General features: G+C 41.8%; 1 protein-coding gene across 2 annotated transcripts in view; it reads left to right on the plus strand.

The window, feature by feature from the left end:
- LOC307027184 (copine-4-like) overlaps nucleotides 1–10000 on the plus strand; it is a 79618-nt gene that overhangs the window by 41454 nt on the left and 28164 nt on the right. For both annotated transcript variants that reach the window (XM_079695385.1, XM_079695386.1), the window contains one exon: nucleotides 8453–8539. In XM_079695385.1, coding sequence (XP_079551511.1) covers nucleotides 8453–8539 — 87 coding nt within the window. The remainder of the gene's footprint in view (nucleotides 1–8452; nucleotides 8540–10000) is intronic.

Below are 10000 nucleotides of genomic sequence, written 5' to 3' on the forward strand. Positions count from 1 at the left end.
AACACAACAGAAACACAACAGAAACACAACAGAAACACAACAGAAACACACAGAAACACAACAGAAACACAACAGAAACACACAGAAACACAACAGAAACACAACAGAAACACACAGAAACACAACAGAAACACAACAGAAACACACAGAAACACAACAGAAACACACAGAAACACAACAGAAACACAACAGAAACACACAGAAACACACAGAAACACACAGAAACACAACAGAAACACAACAGAAACACACAGAAACACAACAGAAACACACAGAAACACAACAGAAACACAACAGAAACACACAGAAACACACAGAAACACAACAGAAACACAACAGAAACACAACAGAAACACACAGAAACACAACAGAAACACAACAGAAACACAACAGAAACACACAGAAACACAACAGAAACACACAGAAACACAACAGAAACACAACAGAAACACACAGAAACACAACAGAAACACAACAGAAACACACAGAAACACAACAGAAACACACAGAAACACAACAGAAACACAACAGAAACACACAGAAACACAACAGAAACACACAGAAACACAACAGAAACACACAGAAACACACAGAAACACAACAGAAACACACAGAAACACAACAGAAACACAACAGAAACACAACAGAAACACAACAGAACACACAGAAACACACAGAAACACAACAGAAACACAACAGAAACACACAGAAACACACAGAAACACACAGAAACACACAGAAACACAACAGAAACACACAGAAACACACAGAAACACACAGAAACACACAGAAACACAACAGAAACACAACAGAAACACACAGAAACACAACAGAAACACAACAGAAACACAACAGAAACACACAGAAACACACAGAAACACAACAGAAACACACAGAAACACAACAGAAACACAACAGAAACACAACAGAAACACAACAGAAACACACAGAAACACAACAGAAACACACAGAAACACACAGAAACACAACAGAAACACAACAGAAACACACAGAAACACAACAGAAACACAACAGAAACACAACAGAAACACAACAGAAACACACAGAAACACAACAGAAACACACAGAAACACAACAGAAACACAACAGAAACACAACAGAAACACACAGAAACACACAGAAACACAACAGAAACACAACAGAAACACAACAGAAACACACAGAAACACAACAGAAACACACAGAAACACACAGACAACAGAAACACACAGAAACACACAGAAACACAACAGAAACACAACAGAAACACACAGAAACACACAGAAACACACAGAAACACACAGAAACACAACAGAAACACACAGAAACACACAGAAACACACAGAAACACACAGAAACACAACAGAAACACACAGAAACACAACAGAAACACACAGAAACACAACAGAAACACAACAGAAACACAACAGAAACACACAGAAACACACAGAAACACACAGAAACACACAGAAACACAACAGAAACACAACAGAAACACACAGAAACACACAGAAACACAACAGAAACACAACAGAAACACAACAGAAACACACAGAAACACAACAGAAACACAACAGAAACACACAGAAACACACAGAAACACACAGAAACACACAGAAACACACAGAAACACAACAGAAACACAACAGAAACACACAGAAACACACAGAAACACACAGAAACACACAGAAACACAACAGAAACACACAGAAACACAACAGAAACACACAGAAACACAACAGAAACACACAGAAACACAACAGAAACACAACAGAAACACACAGAAACACAACAGAAACACACAGAAACACACAGAAACACAACAGAAACACACAGAAACACAACAGAAACACAACAGAAACACACAGAAACACACAGAAACACACAGAAACACACAGAAACACACAGAACACAACAGAAACACACAGAAACACAACAGAAACACACAGAAACAGAAACACACAGAAACACACAGAAACAGAAACACACAGAAACACACAGAAACACAGAAACAGAAACACAACAGAAACACACAGAAACACAGAACAGAAACACAACAGAAACACAACAGAAACACACAGAAACACACAGAAACACACAGAAACAGAAACACACAGAAACACACAGAAACACACAGAAACACACAGAAACAGAAACACAACAGAAACACACAGAAACAGAAACACAACAGAAACACACAGAAACACACAGAAACAGAAACAACAGAAACACACAGAAACACACAGAAACACACAGAAACACACAGAAACAGAAACACAACAGAAACACACAGAAACAGAAACACAACAGAAACACACAGAAACAGAAACACAACAGAAACACACAGAAACACAACAGAAACACACAGAAACACAACAGAAACACACAGAAACAGAAACACACAGAAACACACAGAAACAGAACACAACAGAAACACACAGAAACACACAGAAACAGAAACACAACAGAAACACACAGAAACACACAGAAACAGAAACACACAGAAACACACAGAAACACACAGAAACACACAGAACAGAAACACAACAGAAACACACAGAAACAGAAACACAACAGAAACACACAGAAACAGAAACACAACAGAAACACACAGAAACACACAGAAACACACAGAAACACACAGAAACAGAAACACACAGAAACACACAGAACAGAAACACAACAGAAACACACAGAAACACACAGAAACACACAGAAACAGAAACACAACAGAAACACACAGAAACAGAAACACAACAGAAACACACAGAAACAGAAACACACAGAAACACACAGAACAGAAACACAACAGAAACACACAGAAACACACAGAAACAGAAACACACAGAAACACAACAGAAACACACAGAAACAGAAACACAACAGAAACACACAGAAACACACAGAAACACACAGAAACACACAGAAACACAACAGAAACACACAGAAACAGAAACACAACAGAAACACACAGAAACACACAGAAACAGAAACACACAGAAACACACAGAAACACACAGAAACACACAGAAACACACAGAAACAGAAACACAACAGAAACACACAGAAACACACAGAAACACACAGAAACACACAGAAACAGAAACACACAGAACACACAGAAACACACAGAAACACACAGAAACAGAAACACACAGAAACACACAGAAACAGAAACACAACAGAAACACACAGAAACACACAGAACACACAGAAACAGAAACACACAGAAACACACAGAAACACACAGAAACACACAGAAACAGAAACACACAGAAACACACAGAAACAGAAACACACAGAAACACACAGAAACAGAAACACAACAGAAACACACAGAAACACACAGAAACACACAGAACAGAAACACAACAGAAACACAACAGAAACAGAAACACACAGAAACACACAGAAACACACAGAAACAGACAGAAACACACAGAAACAGAAACACAACAGAAACACAACAGAAACACAACAGAAACAGAAACACACAGAAACACACAGAAACAGACAGAAACACACAGAAACAGAAACACAACAGAAACACAACAGAAACACACAGAAACACACAGAAACACACAGAAACAGAAACACAACAGAAACACACAGAAACACACAGAAACACACAGAAACACACAGAAACAGAAACACACAGAAACACACAGAAACACACAGAAACACACAGAAACAGAAACACCAGAAACACACAGAAACAGAAACACAACAGAAACACACAGAAACACACAGAAACACACAGAAACAGAAACACAACAGAAACACAACAGAAACAGAAACACACAGAAACACAACAGAAACACACAGAAACACACAGAAACAGAAACACGACAGAAACACACAGAAACAGAAACACAACAGAAACACAACAGAAACACAACAGAAACAGAAACACACAGAAACACACAGAAACAGACAGAAACACACAGAAACAGAAACACAACAGAAACACACAGAAACACACAGAAACACACAGAAACAGAAACAGACAGAAACACACAGAAACAGAAACACAACAGAAACACAACAGAAACACAACAGAAACAGACAGAAACACAACAGAAACACACAGAAACAGACAGAAACACACAGAAACAGAAACACAACAGAAACACACAGAAACACACAGAAACACACAGAAACAGAAACACAACAGAAACACAACAGAAACAGAAACACACAGAAACACACAGAAACACACAGAAACAGAAACACACAGAAACACACATAAAGAGAAACACACAGAAACACAACAGAAACACACAGAAACACACAGAAACACACATAAACAGAAACACACAGAAACACACAGAAACAGAAACACACAGAAACACACAGAAACAGAAACACACAGAAACACACATGGCAATTAGCAGCGCGAGCGCCCTGTAACAACGCTCCTCCTCCGGGACGCTTTATGGAGACGGACGGCAGGAGGTAATTGCCCGGCGCGGCGCGGCGGAGGCAGCGCTAATGAAGACGCAGCTGTCCAGAGCCGCCGGACATCAAACACGAGGCAGACGCTAATTAAATTGCTCTCTGTTAGCGTTAGCGTGCTGTCTCTGCTGGATGTGAGCTTTCTCTAAAGACTCCCCAAAGAAGACATCACGGCATCAATGTGAGATTTCAGCTGGCGTGTTACTATCAGTGACCAGGACTCTGTAATGATCCCCTCATTAACCCCTCATCACCAACAGAACCATTTAAAGGGGGCCTATCATACAAAATGCACTTTTGTACGTCTTTTATACATGAATATGTGTCCCCGGTGTTCCAGGGAACTCACCAAGAGTCAGAAAACACAACCCTCTCTATTTTCCTCCATACCCAAATCTCTAAAAACGGGACTGCACCGGATCTGATACAGACTGATCCAGATTTGAACACTGTCCTCACGTCAGGACGGTGGCGCTACGGCTATTGGTCAATTCTCCACCTATCAGGGGAATGAGAGGTCGGGCCACATTCTCAACAAAGTAACAACATGACTCCCAATATTAATGGAAATGCTTTTATGGATTTAGAAAATGATTTTATTGATTTAAAAAATAGCTGTATGTATTGATTTAAATTGACATGAATCCGCTCAGAAAAAAAGTCCGTTGTTACCGTTTGAACTAACGTAGCAACGGCAGGAACTGCTTCCATAGTGTTTTTGAGGAGCTTTTTGATTACAGATTTGAAAACATCGTTGCTTGCTTTAAAAATAACAATTCATTATGTCAAACCTTGGAAAGTATCTAGATATCGCTGCCCTGATGCCAAAGTAACTGACAACTCCCCTCTCTCCTGCAGGGGGTGTGGTCAGCTGCAGGGGGGCGTGGTCAGCTGCAGCTCACAGAATCAGCCCCCTGCAAAAACAGCCCTGGAAAGAGCAAATAGAGCGAAATGAGGCATGGCTAAAATGCACGATTTGTTTGGTATTTTGAAAAAAAACCTATATTTATATACTTTATACAGGTATGGCCCTACAATATATGTTTCAAATATAGCATGATAGGTCACCTTTAAATGAAGTCTCCCGAGGCATCTTCTGTTTTCTGTCACCTGGATTCAGGACAATGTTTCTGTTTGTAGTCTGACATTTTTCTTTTTGTCGACAAATCTCATGTTCAGACTCAATCCAACATTACTGTCTCACTTCCTATCAGCGGCTCTCTGGTTGATGTAAATCTAGCATCAGAAGGAGTCATGTGATCACATTGTTAAAATAAGACCATAAAACATTTTAGGTACATTTCCAACAACAGAGACAGTTGTTCAGCTTTATCATCCTGAACGTCACTCTTTAGTGTCCCCTGGTCTCCCAGCTGTGTGCGTCACTCTTTAGTGTCCCCTGGTCTCCCAGCTGTGTGCGTCACTCTTTAGTGTCCCGTGGTCTCCCAGCTGTGTGCGTCACTCTTTAGTGTCCCCTGGTTTCCCATCTGTGTGCATCACTCTTTAGTGTCCCCTGGTCTCCCAGCTGTGTGCGTCACTCTTTAGTGTCCCCTGGTCTCCCAGCTGTGTGCATCACTCTTTAGTGTCCCCTGGTTTCCCATCTGTGTGCATCACTCTTTAGTGTCCCCTGGTCTCCCAGTTGTGTGCGTCACTCTTTAGTGTCCCCTGGTCTCCGTTGTGTGCGTCACTCTGTAGTGTCCCCTGGTCTCCGTTGTGTGCCTCACTCTTTAGTGTCCCCTGGTCTCCAGCTATGTGCGTCACTCTTTAGTGTCCCCTGGTCTTCCAGCTGTGTGCGTCACTCTTTAATGTCCCCTGGTCTCCGTTGTGTGCCTCAATCTATAGTGTCCCCTGGTCTCCAGCTGTGTGCGTCACTCTTTAGTGTCCCCTGGTCTTCCAGCTGTGTGCGTCACTCTTTAGTGTCCCCTGGTCTCCGTTGTGTGCGTCACTCTGTAGTGTCCCCTGGTCTCCGTTGTGTGCCTCACTCTTTAGTGTCCCCTGGTCTCCAGCTATGTGCGTCACTCTTTAGTGTCCCCTGGTCTTCCAGCTGTGTGCGTCACTCTTTAATGTCCCCTGGTCTCCGTTGTGTGCCTCAATCTATAGTGTCCCCTGGTCTCCAGCTGTGTGCGTCACTCTTTAGTGTCCCCTGGTCTTCCAGCTGTGTGCGTCACTCTTTAATGTCCCCTGGTCTCCCAGCTGTGTGCGTCACTCTTTAGTGTCCCCTGGTCTCCCAGCTGTGTGCGTCACTCTTTAGTGTCCCCTGGTCTCCCAGCTGTGTGCATCACTCTTTCGTGTCCCCTGGTCTCCAGCTGTGTGCGTCACTCTTTAGTGTCCCCTGGTCTCCGTTGTGTTTGAGCTTCTTCAGCGTTTGGTTTCTGCAGCTTTTAGTAAACGCTCCGCATGTCTCTTCAAGTTGCTGAATGTTCTCTAAATGCTGCATGTGTTGCCAAGTTGCTGAAGATGTTTCTTCATGTGGAACCTTTGGGTTTTTGTATCTGCATCGTTTCTTTTGTTTAAGCGTGTTTTCATCCGTCCGTACAGCATCTCTTAATTGACTCCCTTTCTGTCTCTCTGGTTCCTACTGAAGATTTGAGTTATGATGTAAGACGTGAAAGTCTGCTCGGTTATTCCGATGATGTGGAAGAAACAAAAGTCTGGCTGGGGATTTTTCAGTTGCTAAACCTTAAAAAACAATCCTCAAGGGATGAAATGCAGACAACATGTAAAGTAAAATAGCTCCAGTAAGTTTGCTGACTAATCCCGGGTTAAGAGGAGCTGATATTTCTCTGGGCTTTACCGCTGCCTTTTATTCAACTCGGTGTTGTTCTTGTGTCAGACCCATTGAAACAGGATCTACTTTTAATCCTCACAGCCGAGGAGAAGAAACAATGAGCAGTCAGTCGAGTCCCGTCGGGAACACACCCCCCCCCCCACCCCCCGCTCTCTTCTTCTTCTTCTGTTCACGTTTTATTTATTGGCCTCCCTCCCCGCCTGACTGTCAGCGACGCAGAATCCCTCAGAGCGAAAGCCTCCGGAGAGCTCTGTTCATCCTCCTCCGTACATCCTCCAGACCTCAGATTGAGTCTGAAGCGCTGCTCGTCTCCTCGGTTTCATATAATGAAGTCAGAGTGAAACCTCTAAGGTGTGTTTGGACAGATCTGTGGGTAACATGTCTGTCCGAGAGACTTCTCTAAACAGGAATCAGGAGAGGAGGATGATCTTACTATAATCAGGCTGGGAAATTAACTGCAGGACATTTTCTGAATGTTAGGATTTTGAGACTTGGTTCAGGGATGTGGTATTTCATTATTGGTCCCTGAAGGTAGCGTCTCCCTGGTCCAGTGGGATTTTTCAATGTGATTTTTGATCATGTCAGAAAATAATCTCTGTGTCAAACAAACGTTTATGATACTTACACATTTAGATCAGCAAGGTAATCTCCACATATTAACACCTCTTTATGATTTCTGAAGTAAAAAGCTCATGTTGGGCTATAAAGGAACTACGGCACGGTCACATGACTTCACGTCACCACCGCTAAGCTAAAGGAGGCTAATGTTGGGCTATAAAGGAACTACAGCACGGTCACATGACTTCACATCACCACCGCTAAGCTAAAGGCGGCTAATGTTGGGCTATAAAGGAACTACAGCACGGTCACATGACTTCACGTCACCACCGCTAAGCTAAAGGAGGCTAATGTTGGGCTATAAAGGAACTACAGCACGTTCACATGACCTCACCTCACACGCTAAGCTAAAGAAGAACTAAACGTTAACATCTCTTCAGCAGATCTTATTTCAGGATAACAACCAAAAACACAGAAAACCGTTGACCTCCAGACCAGGGGACAGGAAGTGAGGAAATGCTGAGTGATGACGGGTGTTAGGACTCATTCCAAAGCTCTCTATATGATAAAAACTCAAGAAATGACACTCAGGAGTGTTTTTCTTAATATACAGTATGTGTGTAATGTTCTTTTGCCCTTTGTTTGCTGCAGGAGCAGTGGCCGTGCATGAATTCCAAATACAAAACCAAGAAGAAGAACTACAAGAACTCTGGGATCGTCATCCTGAACCAGTGCAAGGTGAACCATTATTACTTATTTTCTATTCCTGTAACTCGCTCGTTGATGTGCTGCTGGGAAAACTGACCAAAGAATATGATATTATCAGATGTTTTATTACGACGTTTTACAATTCTACATGTGTAGTTCTACAAGGCTCTGACCTGGGTCCACTGCTGTTATGGTTTATATGTCACTACAAGGCAGCATCCATAAGAACATTATCTGGTTTCATCTTTATGCAGATGATATTCACCCGTACTTATTAAAGACAGTTCTTTTCAAAGCTATTTGTTGGAGCTGATGAGCAACACTTTATGACGTTATCCATCAAACATCGGAAAACTCATGGCGGAGATGTGCTTATCCTTGGTCACGATCTGTTGTTTCCGTGAAAAAAGTGGAAAAGAAAAAAATGAATATTATATCAAATATATAAATAAGTAAGGGATAATGTTTACATTCTGGGGAAAAGAACACCCGACAGGCAGATGAGGAGCCTGACGCGAGGCGGAGGGATCTTGATCAGCATGAAGGGTGTTCTTCATAATGACCTCCTCGCTGCACATTATCCCGCTTATCACACGGCCACATTCTCAACAAAGTAACGACATGACTCCCAACATTAATTGAAATGCTATTAATGATTTAGAAAATGTTTTTATTGATTTAAAAAATAGTATTATTGATATAAAAAGTAGTTTTATTGATTTAAAATGACATGCATCCGCTAAGAAAAATAGTCCGTTGTTACCGTTTGAACTAACGTAGCAACGGCAGGAACTGCTTCAAGCGTTTTTGAGGAGCTTTTTGATTACAGATTTGAAAACATCGCTGCTTGCTTTAAAAGTAGCACAATTCATTATGTCAAACCTCGGGAAGTATCTAGATATCCCTGCCCTAATGCCAAAGTAACTGCACTCTGAATATGTTTTGCCGTTTGATGTCTGGACTGTTGCGTAAAAAGGACCGTAGCGCCGTGTTGAGGGTTTCTGCCCGGTAGCTGATCAGCTAGTCTTTAAATAGAGCCCATAATGTGGTCCGTCTTTTCGCCTCTCTTACTTCTCCGCTGTTTTCTTGTCCCTCTTGTCTTTTTCTTTTCTTGCTGGGGACTCATCAGCCACTAACCATTCATCCTCTGCTCTCCAAATATATTACAATGAATATTAAATTCCTCCATGTTGCTCTCAGACGGGAGACAACGGGAAACTAAAGACAAGCAAACAGTTTGAAAAGCAAACTGTATACAGTTCAATCGACCGGACTTCTTTCTGCAGATGTGAGCGTCCTTAACAACGGTCTGTACTACTGGATTAACAACGTGTCACGTGTTCTGAATTGACCAATCAGAATCGAGTATTCAACTAAGCCATGTTATAAAACAATATAAAATATTCCGGATAATTAAAATAGAAATGTAAAAACACAACAGGATCCAAAATACTAGAGGTCTTTTATAAGAAAGGAGAAACTCTGAAGCAG

This window comes from Notothenia rossii (assembly GCF_949606895.1).
Source record: "Notothenia rossii genome assembly, contig: scaffold_182, whole genome shotgun sequence".
NCBI classification, from domain to species: domain Eukaryota; kingdom Metazoa; phylum Chordata; class Actinopteri; order Perciformes; family Nototheniidae; genus Notothenia; species Notothenia rossii.